The 17,849-nt window shown below is 42.1% G+C and overlaps 1 protein-coding gene across 2 annotated transcripts; it reads left to right on the forward strand.

Annotated features, from left to right (window-relative positions):
- Positions 1-27: 27 nt before the first annotated feature.
- mmp21 (matrix metallopeptidase 21) lies at positions 28-6,444 on the forward strand. 2 transcript variants are annotated; one of them, XM_087174078.1, is made up of 8 exons: positions 28-195; positions 296-1,199; positions 1,709-1,848; positions 1,948-2,089; positions 2,200-2,457; positions 2,575-2,747; positions 3,612-3,980; positions 4,732-5,683. In XM_087174078.1, exons 1-7 carry the CDS (start codon positions 43-45, stop codon positions 3,915-3,917), a joined length of 2,076 nt encoding a protein of 691 aa, XP_087030204.1. In that variant the 5' UTR covers positions 28-42; the 3' UTR covers positions 3,918-3,980; positions 4,732-5,683. The 2 variants fall into 2 exon arrangements, with proteins under 2 accessions (XP_087030204.1, XP_023262316.2); XM_023406548.2 differs by lacking the exons at positions 28-195; positions 4,732-5,683 and adding an exon at positions 6,096-6,444 and having other exon boundaries at positions 302-1,199.
- Positions 6,445-17,849: the final 11,405 nt, after the last annotated feature.

Below are 17,849 nucleotides of genomic sequence, written 5' to 3' on the forward strand. Positions count from 1 at the left end.
CATTTCACTTGTATATAATCTCAGGAGTAAACCAACGCCACGATGCTGACTTCTATCCAGCTGATAGTTTTTCTTTTTTGGACCAACATTAGCTCAGCTGATGCAGAGAAACTTTTCCACAATCGTGATCATTCTGATGTGCAAACCCTTAATTCTCACCAGGCTGAGGTTATAACAGACAAGTACAAAGCAGAGGTAAATGCTCAGTCTTTTTTAAGCTTTAACTCCTATCAGATTATTCATTTCACAGTACAATATAGGACCCATATGTAATTTAACCCTTGTCTTGTTCTAGTTATTTCTCTCCAGATATGGATTCATGAAGCCAGTGAACTGGGAGGAGATCCAATTTGAAGATTCCCACACCAGCTTCAGTGGCGACTTCCTCAATGATCTTCAAGCCACGATTCAGGAGGGGGCCTCGGTGCCTCATTCAAGGGATGCTCCTCAAGATGACTACATGATACCAACTGAGAGTGAAGCTTTTGCTTCAGCACTTAAAGAGTTTCAGAAGGTATCGGGCCTGCCTGTCACAGGTGTGTTTGATGAGGCCACCAAGGTGGCAATGAACAAACCAAGGTGTGGGGTACCTGACACGGAGATTGACCTGAATACGGCTGTAGCAGCTGAGAACAGTAGTGCCTCAGATATCGAAAACAGCCCTGGTGACACTTACGAGACTGATAGTAACAACACAGCGACTAATATAATCAGCGACACTGCTTTTGGTGCTGCAAACTCCTCTGAAGATGACATATTCAATTTTAATGACACAGAAAGTGTCCTCACAGGCATTTCCAATGACACCAGCATGAATTACACAGAAGAATTTAACTCTTTTGATGTCGCCTCTCTAAACAGCTCACATGATATCATCATGGACAGTCAGAAGGTAAATATCAGTGCGAACCAACAACAGAGCGAAGCGGTGCGGCGCAGGAAACGTCACCTTGCTGCTCTTGTATCCAAAAGCAGGCGCAAGAGAGATTTGGGCGAGACTGGCTACATGGCCTTTTCTAAGAAAGTGCTGAAATGGAGACTTATAGGAGAAGGCTACAGCAGTCAGCTGACTGTGGAAGAGCAGAGGTACATCTTCAGACTGGCCTTCCGGATGTGGAGCGAGGTGTCTCCGCTGGAATTTGTGGAGGACACTCGTTCCCCGCTGGAGGACATCGACATCAGGCTGGGCTTTGGTACAGGTGGGTCTCAGACATTACTATGAAACTCAATGCAACATATTTTCCTGAAGAGATTTGTAAAAAAAAACTTAAAGAACATTACTCTCACGGAACATTTGAGTAAAGTTAATGATAAAACTTTAAAGTACAGGATTTAAGAGTTTTGCTGACTCAAATATTCACAGTAAGTACACATTTCACATTTTAAAATTTACAGTTGGAGTAAGTAAGTCACGGCTCCTACAAAATGCTTCGGTTAAATGATAAAATGAAACCATTATGCTGTTATTGGAGAACAATATAGACTGTTTGAATAGTTTTAAAGTTAAGAACCAATATATTCCAGCTGTAATAAACATCATCGGTGTTCCATAGAGCAAGGAGATTTTGTTTTTGTACAATAAAGTTTTGAATGTCTTTACTGCAGAACAGCTGGGACTTAATTTTTTTCACCATACTGCATGTAGATTATATTTTATTCAAATAAACGATGCACCTGTTAAAATGACCTGTCCTTTTATCCCACACAGGAAGACATCTTGGATGCAATCAGAGGTTTGATGGCACTGGTCAAGAGTTTGCCCACGCCTGGTTCCTGGGTGATATACACTTTGATGATGATGAACATTTCACTGCTCCCAATGCGGGCAGTGGGATCAGTCTTCTCAAAGTAAGCATACGACATCAAGAATATAGGAATCATCTGTAATCAGAAGTCCAGTTGAAGCTCAGTCATTCTAACAACATTTTAATTTCCCATCTGTTTTAGGTGGCGGTTCATGAGATCGGACACGTCTTGGGTCTCCCCCACATATACAGACCTGGATCTATAATGCAGCCCAGCTATCTGCCACATGAGTCTGTCTTTGAGATGGACTGGATGGACAGGAAAGCCATACAGCACCTCTATGGTACGTGGTTTCAGCACCATCTAGTGGATACATTCGCATACAGATCCAGAGACGAATTAAGGTTCACTTGTCAGACTGCCACACAAAACCACTACTTTTTCCTTCCCCAGGGGGCTGTAAGGGTCGGTTCAACACAGTGTTCGATTGGATCAGAAGGGAGAAGACGCCCTACGGGGAGGTGGTCATCCGCTTTAACACCTATTTCATGAGAGACGGCTGGTATTGGCTGTATGAGAACAGAAATAACCGGACACGCTATGGTGATCCAGTTGCACTGCAGATCGGCTGGCGTGGAGTTCCCCTGGACGGAGTGGATGCCTGTGTGCATGTGTGGTCCAGAAAAAGAGATGCTGTTTACTTCTTCAGAGGTACTCTTATGTCATATTACACGTGTAAATACATATAGATATTAGCACGTGTCAGCAGGGTGAGGAGAGGTGAAAGAGGTATTGAGTAAGTGTTGTTGTTGTTGTTGTTGTGTGCAGGTACTCAGTTCTGGAGGTATGACAGCGAGAATGACGGGGTATTCACGCAGGACCCAGAAGGTCACCGCTATCCGAGGTTGATCTCTGAAGGTTTCCCAGGGGTGCCCAGTCCTATCGACACGGCCTTTTATGACAGGAGGGACTCCCACATCTACTTCTTCAAAAACAGGCTTGTGAGAATGACACCCTTATCTTCTCTTTGACACATGACAAATGGGGAGGTACAAAGGGGAACGCATCAGGATTGTTAGATTAATTGGAAAACAACAGTAGATTTGGGGATCGCGTGAGAAAAGCCAAGTGAGATGAGACGCCGGGGTTGAATCAAGGCTCGACCGCCAACCAGGCAAAAAGGGAAGCAGCCTGTCAAAGACTACAAAAGCCCCATGGAACTGTGTATCAAGTTTTAGTAATTAGTAATTTGATAAACTGCACAAATGTCAGGAAATATCAACTAAGGCTAGTCCTGCCTTATTACCTCCACATTAATAATTTTTGTCTGGCCCTGTGTCAAAATCTAAATAAACCTATCAAATGACCACAAACTGACTGTCACACAGAAAACCTGGAGCCTATTATTATAACATGGGATTACCGTTTGGTTTCTTGGCATATAATGAAGCTGCCGTGTATAGCCTGCTCTGTATTTAAAAGGAATGAGGAGGCAGCGGGGTACATATGTAATGCACAGAGGGCATTATGTATGTATCCTAGTCGGGGGTCTCAACAGGGGGCCAGCAGCTCGTTTCTGCCCTGGGGCCGCTCTACAATTTTAATCCCTCCCTGGCATACTTGTCATTACAACCAGTGTTTCCTTATGTGATTTGTAATCTAACAATACTAGTTTGTACAACAAGTGGATATACAATAGTAAATCTTGAAGAGACTAAAACCCAAGCTAATTTATTGTTTTCTCTGCATTATGAGGGAATGTATTCAAGCAAACAAACCTGCCACGCTTCCTCTGTGATTTTGTTTGCGCACTGTAATTGAATTGATTACTATATAAGAGGGAAAACAATTATGTGTTCAAACAGGTGTATGCATTCGATGTTGAAGCCAACAGCTTGGCAAGAGGCTTCCCCAAAAACATCAGAGATGTTTTCCCTCCGGTGGTGAGCGGAGACCATCCAGATGGCAACATTGATGCTGCCTACTTCTCCTACACCCACAATGCCATCTTTCTACTCAAGGGCGCGCGCTTCTGGCAGGTGGTGGGCAGCCGCGATCGCTGGCGCTGGCTCTTTCTGCCACGGAATGGCCTGCTGCCACACAAGGAGGTGGATCAGCACTGGTTCGACATCTGCAACGTTCATCCCACCGCACTCAAACTAACCCGCTGAGGGCGTTGAAGCGGAGATGTGATAAGCCCTACTGGCGTGTTTCTACTGATTTTACCTGTCGTTGTAAGTATACATGTTATATTTGAGTAGACATCCATTATATACCTTTTTTTCTGCCCTGCTTATTGTATAATCTATCTGAAAGACAAAAACAAGATTCAAGCATTTTTTTTTTTTGGCAAATTTTCACTGAGGTGTGTTATTAATATATCTAACAGCTGCTGTGTCTCTCACTTAGAGGTGCCAAATGCAATCTAGCATGAAAACAATCCTGAGGGACCTCTTATGATTAAGATATTTAGAACATTAGTGAGAAGAAATTTATTTATAGAGTGTTTACTCGGCCTTTATACAGACAGTTTTTTACTTACAGATACATATAATATAGCTGAGACCTATCAAGCTTGGTGTGCTCCAGTGCAGTGCTGCTTTAAAACAGCACGTTCACAAAGAAACGGTATTATGCAAAAACTAATGAACCAAGGTGTAAGCTCAACATGTGCATATTGTGAACTGTTGGAGTGACTTCTTGTGTTAGATACATTGGACCTATATCTTTTGAAGAAACATGCATAAAAGTATTTCCAATATTATGCATGTATAAAAACGGAAATGTATTCAGAAGACTGAGAGTGGTCTCTGGGTAAACGAACAGATAGAAAGCATGCTGTCTTTTAACATAATGGTATAGAATAAGTAAAGTCATATAATGATGTATAATGTATATCATCTGATATATTGCACACAATGAATTACAATATTCATTCAGATTCCTTTGGAATATTTCTTATTTGTGCAATATGTGACTGGGAAGGATGCTAAATTACTACCAGATCCACTCGTCTCCCTGTGGTGGTGGTGATGGTGAGGATGATGGGTGTGGATATACTGGTTGCCATGGCCTCTTGTTGGCTTCACTATCTCCACTGACTGTATGAAACCACCACTCTCCTCTGAAGCACCCGCAGAAACTCGCATCCATCCGCTGCCCGCAGGCAGGAAAGAATATCATGCGACCTGGAAACCACGATACAAAAACCCCTTCAGTATTTCAGTTATGATTCATCCCTCGCAGTGCAACAAGTTCTGGGCTCATATGGGAAAAAACAATATGAGCTTTATCAATAAAAACCTAGAGGTGGTGGAAAACAGAACGAAAGTGATCCAGTTTTTCTTGTTATGAAAGGTTGGCTTAAAGATTTACACGCAATCAATCAAAGAAAAAGGAGCCTATTGAAATTTAGATTGAAGCAAAATGATTGAAAAGGGGGACTCCTCTCATTACTTAATGCTGTTTCATTTTATAGTAATCATTTGAGCATGGTGCAAAGAAACAGACATTGATTCTGTAATCAATATGTTACTTGAACACTCTTATTAATGCAGCTCATCTTAGGAGATTAAGCTCCTGGTGGGCTCCAGATAACTAGCGTTGTGCTCCAGGCACTCCATAGGCTATATTAATAAATTGAAGTAGAAATCAATTACAAGCAAAGCAACAAAATGTCATGGTAAGTGGAGCTACAGAGATGGATGTTATGAGATGATGAGTTTGCGCACACATTAACAGAATGAGCTCCTCTCTCTGTGAGGGCATTAACAGCATACAAATAACTGTCCTTGTTCATATTTCTCTGCTGAAGACGTGTGCTTGTTTTCTTGAGCTAATATTCAGTGATTCCTTGTCATTTTCATGGTATTATATCCAAGGCTTTTGAGTGAATAAATAGGTGTGGGCATCATTTCCGACTTCACACTTCAGCAAATTCCTCTTAAGAATTTAGATATTTAAGATTCTAACAATGTTTACATGGATATCATCACCCCAAAATAACTAATTAACATTTTGTAATTCACACTAAATTCCCATTTGTTTGAATCTAATGTGCCATATGCTTGTTGCTGCAGTGCATTGCTGTGTGGTTGACATCTCAGCAAGAATTACAGATAGACTAATACGGAATTCGGTACAGAAGATAATGCAGTGCAGTGGAGGCTTGTGATCTGTTTGTTTATCCCATCATGAGGCGCCATACATCTCCCGCACCCTGGAGTTCCCCATACAGAGAAATCCTAAATACAAACTGTTATTCACACATGCGAGTCCCCGGCTGCCATACTGCACAGCTCAATGATCTCTGCTTTTTTTTATTTTTTTTATTTTTTTTTTTTTTGCAGTAACAGTGCTGCTATTGAAGCTCCCATCCCCACACCGCGGGCCTCTTTGGATGCGACTAGGATAAATGAGATCAGTCATGCTGATAGAGCCCGTGCTGCAGCAGCCCCAGAGAGATACAAAAAAAAACCTGTGTCATGGCACAGGAATCCACATGGGAGGCACTTCAGAAACAGGAGAATGGGACAAAAAAATCCCCGCAGCACATTCATATCACAAAAAAAAAAAAAAAAAAAAATTCCCCCAAACTCTGCCAAGGCGCAGAGATAACTTGCAGTGGTGTTGCCTCATTTTCTGTTTCAAAGCGGTGTAGAAAACACAGGAATAAATCATTTATGGAATCATTTCAAATGAGTGTCATATTGTAATGTGTCTTTGCATGTGCCGTGGGATTAGTTCGACAAACTGCTGCATGAAGATGGTGCATTGCATTTAAATGTATCATCAAGATACATTTGCGTTTGAGTGCTAGACTTTCAAAGGTATCCTCCCTTGTCCCTTGTCTGGGGTTGAAGTTCAAGGACAACATTACTTTCAGTCTCTTCGTTTATACATTTTTAAAGTAAACACTTTGCAGTCTTTCCTCTTTGATAGAATCTGCAGCATTTCATTCTGGTAGTCACACCTCGTGGAAAGAATGTTGAAAAGTTTCAATTTATTGTACACTTTATCCATTGTACATCTCGTAATAGTCGCACAGCACTGTGAAAATCTTCTGCAGAAATAGAGCGAAGTGGAGTGGTAACCTCATAAGGTTAAAAAAAACAAAACAAAACAAAACAATTCCATTACTTCAAGAGTATTGATCAGTGACCATGGAGAGGACTCATGAGGATGGAACAGCTTCCTGCTTCCCATTCTCTTACCCCGCTCTGGTGTACCTTGATATTTCCTCAGCCATCACTCATAATCACCCACCAACTGAAATTCAAAGCCATTTATTTTCTGGTGTTTTATCATTGAAGGGGGTTTAACACAGTTTATGAAGCTGCATTATATGGCAACAGACGGTTAAATCTCAGCTTGACTATTGCATTTTGACCGTTTTGACCTTGAATCACATCATATATTGTTGGACAGAATAACAGAATGGACAAAATGCCATGTAACTTAACCATGTAACACAATGAGTTAGTGTTTAACCAACAGTTTAATTAATTAAAGCAGTATTCTAGTAATTTAGTGTTGTTCTTCCATAAAGTTCGGGGACTTGCAAAAGAAAATGGTGTAAAATGGAAGCTGTAGTGGCCGAGATATGACTTCTTGTCCCTGATGTATATCCAGTTCCAAAAAGACTGTATCCTACACTTCCCATAATGCAACGTGAAAGCATCTTTTTGTTAGACCATCCCTGTCAAAGTCCATGCCTCTTCTCTTTAAGGCAGGCTTTCTTTTAAAAATAAGATAAACCCGTTGACATTACTCAGGTTATTTTCTGAGACCAATGAAGACACACCACGGTTTTCACCGACAGAGGAAGGAAGGACTCCTTTAATATTCTATAGATTATTTACATTTAATAACTAACAAGCAAACAAAAAAGCGTGCATGGTATAGCACTGAAACATTATCCTTAATATAAATCAAAAATAATGATAAAAGAAAAGCGCACTGCCCTAAAGGCTGCATACAATATTACAGTTCTTCATCCTCATACCTCCGTATGAAGCCTTCCACTTATCCATATTTTACACACACCTGCACTTTATCTTCATCAAACAACACGGCACCTTTGACAGGCCATAGATTAGCATCTGTGCCTTCTAAGTCTTGTATGACTGCTGTATTAAAATGGAAATCCAGGAACATAATATTGTGCCTTCAAGTTGGTAAACTCATCTTTCATGCTTCAGAAAAAAAAAAAAAAGTGCCAGTAGGGGGCAATCTCAACACACAGTAGGGTCAACTAGGACTGCTGCATGGACCCATAATTGTCAGTCTCTATCGCACATTGGTATCACATTCAACATGTGATCTCAGGCAGGTTTTTTTTTTTACAGGTTTGTATGTGTGATTTATGTACTTGAGCGCATGTGCATTGTGACTTTATTATGTTATGTGACGCAGTGGCATCGCAATCCCAAGAGAAGTTTCCGCTGTGAAACAGTGATGGATACCCCACCTTACCTTATTCAGTTTTTAATCTATCGCTTTCTTTCAAGTTTGCGGGCATCTATTGCATTTTGATTTACCCCACAAACGTGTTCGACATTTTGATTATTAATGTGTTAATATTATGCGTTTTGTTTTTGTTTGTTTTTATTAAATGAGAAATGTGAGAGTTGGACCAACGCTTATGATTGCTATTTAAGTATATTTTATGTGTTGTATGTTGTTAATGTGTAGTTAGAGTATCTCTGTGTAGTGGCCATTGGGTGTTTTGGGAGCAGAACAAGAAAGGGGAATTCTTTCCACATACTGTTATGTGTCCCCCATGTTGTCAGAGGCCTACTGTGGAAATGCTGACGTGTGTGCGTGCGTGCGTGTGTGTGTGTGTGTGGGTGTGTGTGTCTGTATGTTTTTTCTTTTGAAATGACAGGTTATGGAAATACATTTACCTGGGTATACACACTCCTATGCGCTGTGTTCCACTATGTTTCACTGTGTTTGAAAGGGAATTTGTTGCTTCTGCCACAGCCGAACCGAGGTAGAGTACGGATCAGCATTTATTTTGCAGTAATAAGCGTGGAATTCAGACTTTTCCTGAAAAGCGGATTTTGAGTTGAAAGTTGTTTTGCGTATTAACTCTGAGTGGCATCGTTAACAAGGCTTGTTGTTTGGCTTGTTTACAGTGGTTCAAAAAAATCAAGCAGTCTCTCACCTCACTCAGCAAGATGCACACAGGAATACACGTCTCAGCGTACGCCCGCGCATACACATGTGCACCCACACAAGGAACGCACACACGCACACACAAACACACACACACACGTACACACACATGCACAGATGTTCCCCCACACGTGTCCCCCTGCCTCTCTCCCCTCCCTTCCTGCTTCTCTTCCTGCCCCCAGATAAAGAAGTTGGGATTAAAAGAGAAAAAAAACACTGACTGATGCCTCTCAATTTCACATTCAAATCAATATTTCAAAAGCTTTATCATCAAATAGTTTCAAGCAAAGAGCCCCTCACTTAGGATCTTTAATGTTGAGAGAGGTAAATAGGATTTGGAATTCACAAGCCCAAGCTTTCATGCAGTCATTATACCGTGAAGAAGAAACTCTCTTTGTGTGACAGAAAACTGTGTAAGTCTGCAGTAAAAGCATTTTTTTAGACAACAGAACAAGTATCTTTGACTTTATATTCCTCCTCAGTTACACATGTAAGCAAGAGTCTCTATGCCAAATGGAAATAGTACAGTAATTACATATCTTCTCCTGAGAATAGTCCATTCATCAAACAGACTAATTTGAATGAGGAATCCAAATCATGCAAGTGTAATTAAGCATTGTGCAGCCTCATGCATAATGCAGCATTTAGGTATTGACTAAATACCTGATAAACAAATAGTGTGGGTGTGGAAGAGGATATGTTTGTCATACAGCAAGCGATCCGCCCAATAAATGCAGCCGGCCTACTAATTCGCCTCCATATATGGCAAAGGAATCTCTCTCCCACCCGCCGCAAGCTTGAACCTTGACCTTTGGCGAAGGAGGAGTTTTAGAGACAAAACAAGGGTCTTTCTGGTAATGTCAGGCTGAGTGGCAGCTGCAGGTCAACGGTGGTGGGGTGGGGGGGGGGATAGAGGGGAGGGGGCTGTCCCACGCATGGCCACACAGAAGTGACTGCCCGGCCCGCCACCTCCATTTGGAGCCTGGGAAAGTGACAGGAAACGTACGTGCCATGGCAGGCTTTGTCAAAGAGGAGGGGGGGAAAAAACAAAATGAAAAGAAGCTTGGACGTGGGACTGGCAGATGAAACATCTAACGCTTAAACAATCTACAAGCTTACACTTATAAGAGTCAATTCAACCCCATTAAAAAAAAAACAAACATGTTTTCTCACTTACTCATCTAGCTGTGCAGACAGTTTCATAGGGACTATTTCTTTGCCAGAAAGAAGTTCCTCTGAAAAGTGTTGACAGAGTTATGTTGTGGATTAGTCAGAGTAAGAAGGACTTTTTTCTTTTTATTCAAAGACTCCCTGCTGCTAGACGGCAAATAAAATTCAGTTCACCTCCATTGTCTTGCAGTTGAGGCGGAAATCTCTGATATCTCAAAACGCATTATGCCAAATTAAACCCAAACTCTCCGCGAGGCTGAATAACACTTGCAGTTAAGTGAGAAAATGTGTTTTTGTTTTGTAATTTATGTGAACCAGCCTTTTAATTAGTCTGAGAGAAGTCACGGACTAGCGTTGTCACTACAAGGCCTTTGATTAATTTGTTCAGCAGCTGTAATAGACTCTTTTTATTTACCTTCAAGTGTCTCTGTGTTTTCGTTTGCAGTGATCCCAACATCATGCACTCCAACAAAATATGGCATGGTGCTGGTGCCACCTGTCAACAAAATTGTCTACATCTGAGCAGCCCTTTTATTCCCTTCTGAGCCACAGACACACACCTGCTTATGAGATTGCTTTTACATTCAGGAGCACCAAACAAGGAATTTGTCAAGTGGCCGAGCGCTGGGGTTTGTCTTTCCTCCTCCCTACCTCCCTCCCTCCCTCCCTCCCGCTGCTCCTCCTCCCCTCACCCACCACCGCCATCAACGGCTGTCCCTCTCCTCTCCCTGTCCCCTCCATCTCTCTCCTGCTGCTGTCTCCAGATCCCACCCTGATTTCATCCTCACCTCAGCACCCCCCCCCTCCCCTCTTTCTCCTCCATCCTCCTTCTCTCTTCGCTTTTCGACCAGAGGAACAGATGGGATTGAACCTAAAGGGGTGGGTGGGTGGGAGGGGTGATGGTTGGGTTTGAACAGTACTTTACTTAACTGGGGGGGAAGGGTGTCACACTTTGTGTTACATGCCAGTCTGCGTGTGCGTGTCCAGGTTTCACTTTGAGCCTAAATTTGTGCTGGAGGACATTTTTTAAAGTCTTATAGGTCTTTTGAACTGCAGTAACATACAATTTGTAAAAAAAAAAAAAAAGACAAAAAATAATCCAAGAATCAAGATATGGCTCCGTAGCACATGACCAGAAAATACATTATTGTTCTCAGATCTGAAGAACACTTTTCCACAAATGATAAGTGTAACTGTGCTATCTTATTGGAGTGATACTACTCATTCACATTCATACAGAATGCTGCAGCCAGACCCCAGAGCAAATATGAAAAAATCACACAACATCCACTTTAGCCTCTTTTTTCATTGGCTTCCAAAACATTTTTCTTTATTTTTCACTTTCAATGCACCTCTCCCTCTCACTCCAGCATACATTTGTGAGCTTTTGTGCTCATATGTTGCACTCAACCTTAGCTCCTGCAGCAACACCCCAGTCTAGACTTAAAGCATAATCCTGGTTTATTGCAACTTGGGTTTTGATTTTGTGGTATCATTGTACTCACCAAGTGCTGAGATCTGGGAACATATCCACATTGTTAAAACAAAGGTAAGAAACAAAAGACTGACAACCATAAAAGTTTTAAAGGAGCTATTTGTTTTTGCCAATGCTAGTTAGCAGTTAGTTAGTTAGATAGCATTAACAGCTGTTTACTTACTAGGCCAGAAGAAATGTTTGCTAGTTCAGCATCAAACTTCATTCTTTTACTCGCCAAGAGCTGTCTGCAGCAACTCCAATGTTAACACTTGTCTCTATCACGTCTTTTCTTCTAATGGAGTTAGCACGCTAACCAGCTAGCCCCGGGCTGTCTCGTCACTTTCCATTGGCAACACACTGTAGCCTCCTATATGTAGCCTGTATTTTATCCTCTTGTCTTGTTGATGCAACGATGGCCGAAGCTCTTGTCAAGCAACAATCACCACAACCGGCTTATGGCAAGAAATTATTACTAAGCAATTATTATTAAGAAAATTATTACCCAAACTATCCATCGTAAACATCTCACAGTTTACAGACAACACTCCCTTTCAACTTTACAACACCATATCTATGATAGCTGAGATCACACAGTTTTACTGTGCAACTTTTCTTGTACGCTCAGTTTTGGTTTTACCGCCAACTAAAGTGGTTTAAGCGAGACTGATCGGTCATTTCAGCAAATGGCCAAAAATGTTGTTTGCTAACATTCAAGTGACAAAGGCCTCTAGTGGCTGCACTAATTATGACTCTTTTCCAAAGGAAACAAATGAGGAAGTCAGGGGACGAAAGACGTTAGATCTCTTAACTGAAGTATTATTTTTAACCCAAACCAAGATGTTTTTCTAACCCCACTTATTCTAAATCAAACCATAATCTTTCCCTACCCAAGTTGCTTTTTAGCCCAAATCTTACCAAACCTTAGCTACAGCTGTGTCACACCACAAAACAGATTTATTTTTCCAGCTGTGATTCATAACAGTTTTGGAAGCCACTGACAAATGACGACTCTGGTGTCGGATCAGAAAACGCTCATATCTGTTGTTCCAGATACAAACAACGTATTTTGTCACTTCATTTTGTAAGACTCATTGGGCTAAACTCATGGCTTGTAGGGCCCTTTTTTTCCACTGAAGACATTTTGACATGTCACAGTAGGAAAAGCACAGTTGTAAATAACAAAATGAATGATGGCTGCATTCCATTTAGCTGCTTCCCTGCCAGAGTCCTGGTATTGTTCATGCTGGCTCACTGTCACGCTGTCATGTCTTACTGGGACGCTTGAATAGAACAGAGCCATTGTTAATGTTATTAGTAACACCTGTGCTTTCCGAACTGTGACCAGTCCAAACATATGTGGTGGAAAAAGGCCCTTTTTACAACCTTTCTGATCATCTGTTCCTTGCCCTTTTTCATTGCAGCGATGTTGCCGTGTTCCTTCTGAAGAGTGTTGTTATAACCATTAAAGAAATGATGACAAAAACTACGAAAACAACAGCCACAACAACTATATGCCTTACAGTAGCGTGGAAAGGGCTGGTATGTTGTCCTCACTTGGTCTTGTGGCGGTTTCAGCTGTCTCTGAACTGCCTGCAGGAGCTCTCCCCATGCTTGCATGCATGCACCCATAACAAGGCCCCCAGCCCATACAGAGAATAGGCCACCCTTTCACACTCACGCTGGACACAGTGAATGGCTGCCACCCTCACCCTGAGTTTCTATTCTGAGTCAAATTTTGACACGTTTGCTCTGCAATAAAAATATAACGCAACACATTTTCATCCTGTGACACGCTACAAAAATCGTGCTGCAATGGGAAGCGTCGATTTCTTTGTCACTAAGTGCGTCAACTAATGATAATCTAAAGATCTTCACCTCTCTTCCTTCCTTCCTTCCCTCCCTTCTTCCTTCCTGTAGTTGTATATGTTTTTTTTCTTAAACATACATATTACAATATCCTGTCTTCATGAAAGATGCATTTCCATTCAGCACAAACAGCAGGATAGTTGTTTTGCAGCACCACAGCTGAAACCTATTTGAAAATAGATCTCAGAGTTGTTCTTCTTCAAACAGCTGCCATTATTCATGAACGTCAGCTAAGGAATGTATTTCATATGTCAGTGTCAGAGAGATTATATTATGTTACAACCTCTGGCTGGTGTTGGTAACATTTTTTTTTAATATACCAAACAGTGTATCAGTAAAATAAATATTACATGCTTTTCACCTTGAAGGATGTGGTATCTATTCTAACCTATGCTCCAGGAAGTGTGTGTCAGCCATGAGAGAATTACTTCTTCAGAAGCTCTCTCCTCCTTAGTGTTCATGCATTACATTTCGGAATACTCTATAGGCAGGAATCTTGCTGGGAGCTGGAGTCTGGGCTTTGGCTCCCTCCCATGTAGGTCACACCTTATTATGGCAAATTTAAAAGTTCTTGCCATGACTCTCTGTTTAGAAAATGAGAAGGAGGTCCCCTGTGTGCATGTGTGTCACGGATTTAAACGGTACCGTTTCACCTCCTTTCTGGAGTGTTTTGTTTGATCTAAATGAGAATTTGGAGAAAGTGGAACAGCTCGTGAAGGAGCAGTGAGAAATCGAGACTGACGTTGCCACCTCATAGCCCTGAAATTGTGCGGAGTAGTTGTGCCAGTCTCTTTGTTTGGAGATTAATGTTGCGTCAGTCACATTCTTTGTATGAGGGACACTAGCCAAACTGCATGGTGAAATCTAGCTACATCAAAAACATCCATTCTGATGTAGAGGAAAATAGGAGAGCAGCGTTTGGAGGGAATCATAAATTTATCTGACATGCATGGGCTCCCGCTGTTATGAGCTATTGATATTCTGCCAGTCAAAGCTTGCCATTTGTGGCATCATCAACCTCTGTGTTTTAACTTTGTACGTGTGTTGTCTTTGCATGTAGGTGGAACATTACTGGGTTGTGTTGCGCGGCTGTACACAAGCAGCCCTGACTTAGGAGGCCCCTCTTTCTCTCTCTCACTCTTTTTTTTTTTTTTTCTTTTCTGCAGGCTTTGCTCAGGGGCATGACACATTTCTGAGGGGCTTTGGATCTCCTGGCCTGATAATTCCTTCAATTATTCAATGGTTGGCTGGCAGATGAAGTGAGGCCATGAATAAAGCAAATCTGTGGGCATACGAGCTCTGACAATACAAACACGGTATTAGCACTCATTTCCTCTGCTCATCCTTGAAGACACACACCACAGTATCCTGGAAAAATGGAGTGGAGGGGTTAGGTGATTATGCGGGTTTGCCCGGGCAGCAGCACTCTCACACTCACTACCTGCACATGCAAGCTTTCAAACAACAAAGTTAGGAGGGAGGAGGGAGGGCAGAAAGCTGCACTGAATCCCAGCCAAACCCTTGTAGGAGTGAGCTTATTGCTGCTTGTCAGGTCAGCTCTGGGGGACTTTCTTTCACGTTCTGTGTAGGTCTTTGTGAAATCAGGCAACTGTTTTTTCAATGTTAGCTCATCGCGACTCGGTAGAACTAACATGCATCAGATTATGGCTCTTTTCTTGTGGCGAAGCGCCACTCCAGTGGTAGAGCTGCGGCTCTTAATAAAAAGCCGATCTTCACAGACACCCCGTCCTCCTCTAACTTAGTGCAGTCAAGTGTAGGACAAAAGCAAAAGAAGGGGTTGCTGTGCTCCGCCCTAATGAAGTTGTAGGTCTTGTTCCTCGCTGCGCTCTGTTGGAGAAACAAAGCTAATCATAGTGAGAGCAGCCCCAGACTGCTACAACAGAGGGACCAGGTGCTTGTTTTTTTTTTTTTTTTCTTCCTTCCTCTTCTCCTCCTTTTTTTTCCTCTTTCTTTTCGCCAAGCACCTGCCTTTAACCATCTGCACCTGCTGTCTGTAATAAGACAAGGGTGCAGCACTCACAGCACTCCCTGGATGTGTGATGGGATTGCACTGATTGTGATGATGCCTCAAAGACATACAGTGCACACACATCTCTTATCTACTCTGAGTCTCTATAAATCCTCCAACAAGGAAAAAAAAAGTCTGACTCATCACTGACCCTCTTTGTTGCCCTAGCAAGAAACTGAACAAGGAAATGTGTCACAACAGAGGCATATTCTGCCTGTTAGGTGCACGCAAAGATTAAACCACCACTGTGCACAGACAAAACTGTCAGACAGCTTTAGATTTGTGTTGCATATATTTAGGAAACCCTGGCCCTTCTCGCTCCCGTGGCGTCCCATTGTTGCATGATTTTAATCTCCTCAGCAACAGACTCTTGATGTATTCGGTTCACAGGAAGGTCAAGGAGGAGACAAATGCCCTTCCCGCAACAAAGCTTGTGAGGAGGAAGAAAAAAAAAAAACTGTCAATAACTTGGAGCTCGCTGCCACACCTACTCCTCAGGGGGAGAAAGTCAAGTCTGATAATTAACTTTACCTTCATGATTTTGGTGTCGGTGTTAAGTTCTTTCACTTAAACATCTTTTATTGAACCTTTAACCAAAAACTGCATTGAATCTTTTCTTTGAGAATGTAATCGAAACTTCTGCTGTCGGAATTTTGTTTTAGACAGACAGCGCTGGCCTTCAGAATCCAAATGCTTCACCTATGAGTAAAAATCCAAATATAAAAGAAATTAATAATACAGCGTCTTCTTTTGAATACAGGATACAATTGAAGCTGAAACTATGTGCCACTCTGCATTTCAGTATTTCACTCCGCCGCCGTCTCTTTGATGTGAGGTAGAAAATCTGTGCACCTGTGGGGAGCATGAGAGGGTGATGGCGTTACAGAGGGGACAGTGAGAAGGGGGAGGGGAGAGTGTGTGTGTGTGTGTGTGTGTGTGTGTGTGTGTGTAGGGGGGGGGGGGTTGTGCAAGACCGCCAACTTACTTGAGTGTCTGTCCACCTTAGCCTGTCGCTGTTGCTGCCAGCATTGCCGTGCCAGACTCTGCTCTTCCAGATAAACAAATGCTAGACAAATTTCTCTTTGTTAAACCTGTGTCGACTGCTGCATAATAATGAAGGCTGGTGCTGCCAGAGCATGTGTCCAGCCAGTAATAATCCTCCTGTCTGAGAGGACAATGAGGAAAGAATGTATTCAAAACAGACAGACCCCTCCACTGCTCTGCTGTACATTCTTCCTTCCTGGACTGTCTTGGCTTTGGCGTTAATGCGCCTTTGTAAACACAGTAGTCCAGTCACTCCACACAATTATCCTTCAATGTATTCATAGCAGATCTGGGATGCAGCCCAGGGCGTCATTCTTACCATTCTTTTTTTTTTTTTTCCTCTGTTTTGGCCATTACTTATCATTCGACTGGCTCTGATATCACAACACTGAGTCTTTCACCCTGTTTGCTTGTGCTCAAAGAGAGAGATTGTTAAAATTAAATTGCAGCAGAGTAACAATAAATCTCAATACTGCTTGAAAAAATGCCAAATCTGTGCGATCTTATAACAGAGATAAGTCAGGGCTCTCTTAATGCTTGGCACAAACAAAGCCCACTTCTCATAGAAACAATAATACAACATGAATCTATGCTTTTTTTTTCTTTTTTTTTTTTTAAAAACCCATCATCTTAGTAAAAAAATAAACAAAAAAAAATCTCAACTATTCTCATTGGACTGTACCTAATTATGCATGGAAGATGTCTGAGGGCTTTGGGGGGAGGAGGTGAGAAGGCTGGCTGGTAGTGGACTTTGTGTGGCTTGAGTGCACCGCTGAAGGCAGCCAAAGACTACTTTGGTACCTGGCAGCTGGATCTCCCCAGTCCAGATTAAAATTACTTTCAGAAAATCATGCATCATTACGGCTGAAAAATCGGCCAGATCACAAGGTTACTGTGATAATGAGGAGAGGACGACAAGGTAAACTGCTGCAGCGAGACATGGATTCAAATGTGACGCATATTTACCTTACAGGCCTGGTAAAGGGTCCACATCTCATTTTCTTGAGGGCAACCTTTTCCAGAGCTCACATCCAATTAAAAGAAAAAAAACCAAGATGAATGTTGGATTCTCTTGGTTGTGTAAAATGCAAAGAGGTGATCCCCAGCCCCGTGTAAAAAATGCAAAGACCGTCCGAGAGGATTTGATCATTTGAAATTCAACCGACCCCCCCAACCCCCCACACTCATGCAAACGTATGTAATATCATCTTTGTCAAATATGTATGTAATGGGACTGTGAAGAGAGCAAACACACGGCGCACTGAGGAAATGCGTGTCTCTTCCTGTTGCATAGCAGCCGTGCATTTGATGAACATTCAACACTGTATTACTGGGGAA

This window comes from Seriola lalandi, unplaced genomic scaffold (genome assembly GCF_002814215.2).
Source record: "Seriola lalandi dorsalis isolate HSWRI2012SDOR001 ecotype SW California unplaced genomic scaffold, Sedor1 jcf7180002054311, whole genome shotgun sequence".
Taxonomy (NCBI): domain Eukaryota; kingdom Metazoa; phylum Chordata; class Actinopteri; order Carangiformes; family Carangidae; genus Seriola; species Seriola lalandi.

Bases quoted from the DNA above. Each gene is read 5' to 3' on its own strand.
- mmp21 (XM_087174078.1), top strand. From the start codon at position 43: ATGCTGACTTCTATCCAGCTGATAGTTTTTCTTTTTTGGACCAACATT. The intron at 1,200-1,708 runs GTGGGTCTCAGA...TATCCCACACAG, and splicing joins CAGGCTGGGCTTTGGTACAG to GAAGACATCTTGGATGCAAT. The intron at 1,849-1,947 runs GTAAGCATACGA...CATCTGTTTTAG, and splicing joins GTGGGATCAGTCTTCTCAAA to GTGGCGGTTCATGAGATCGG.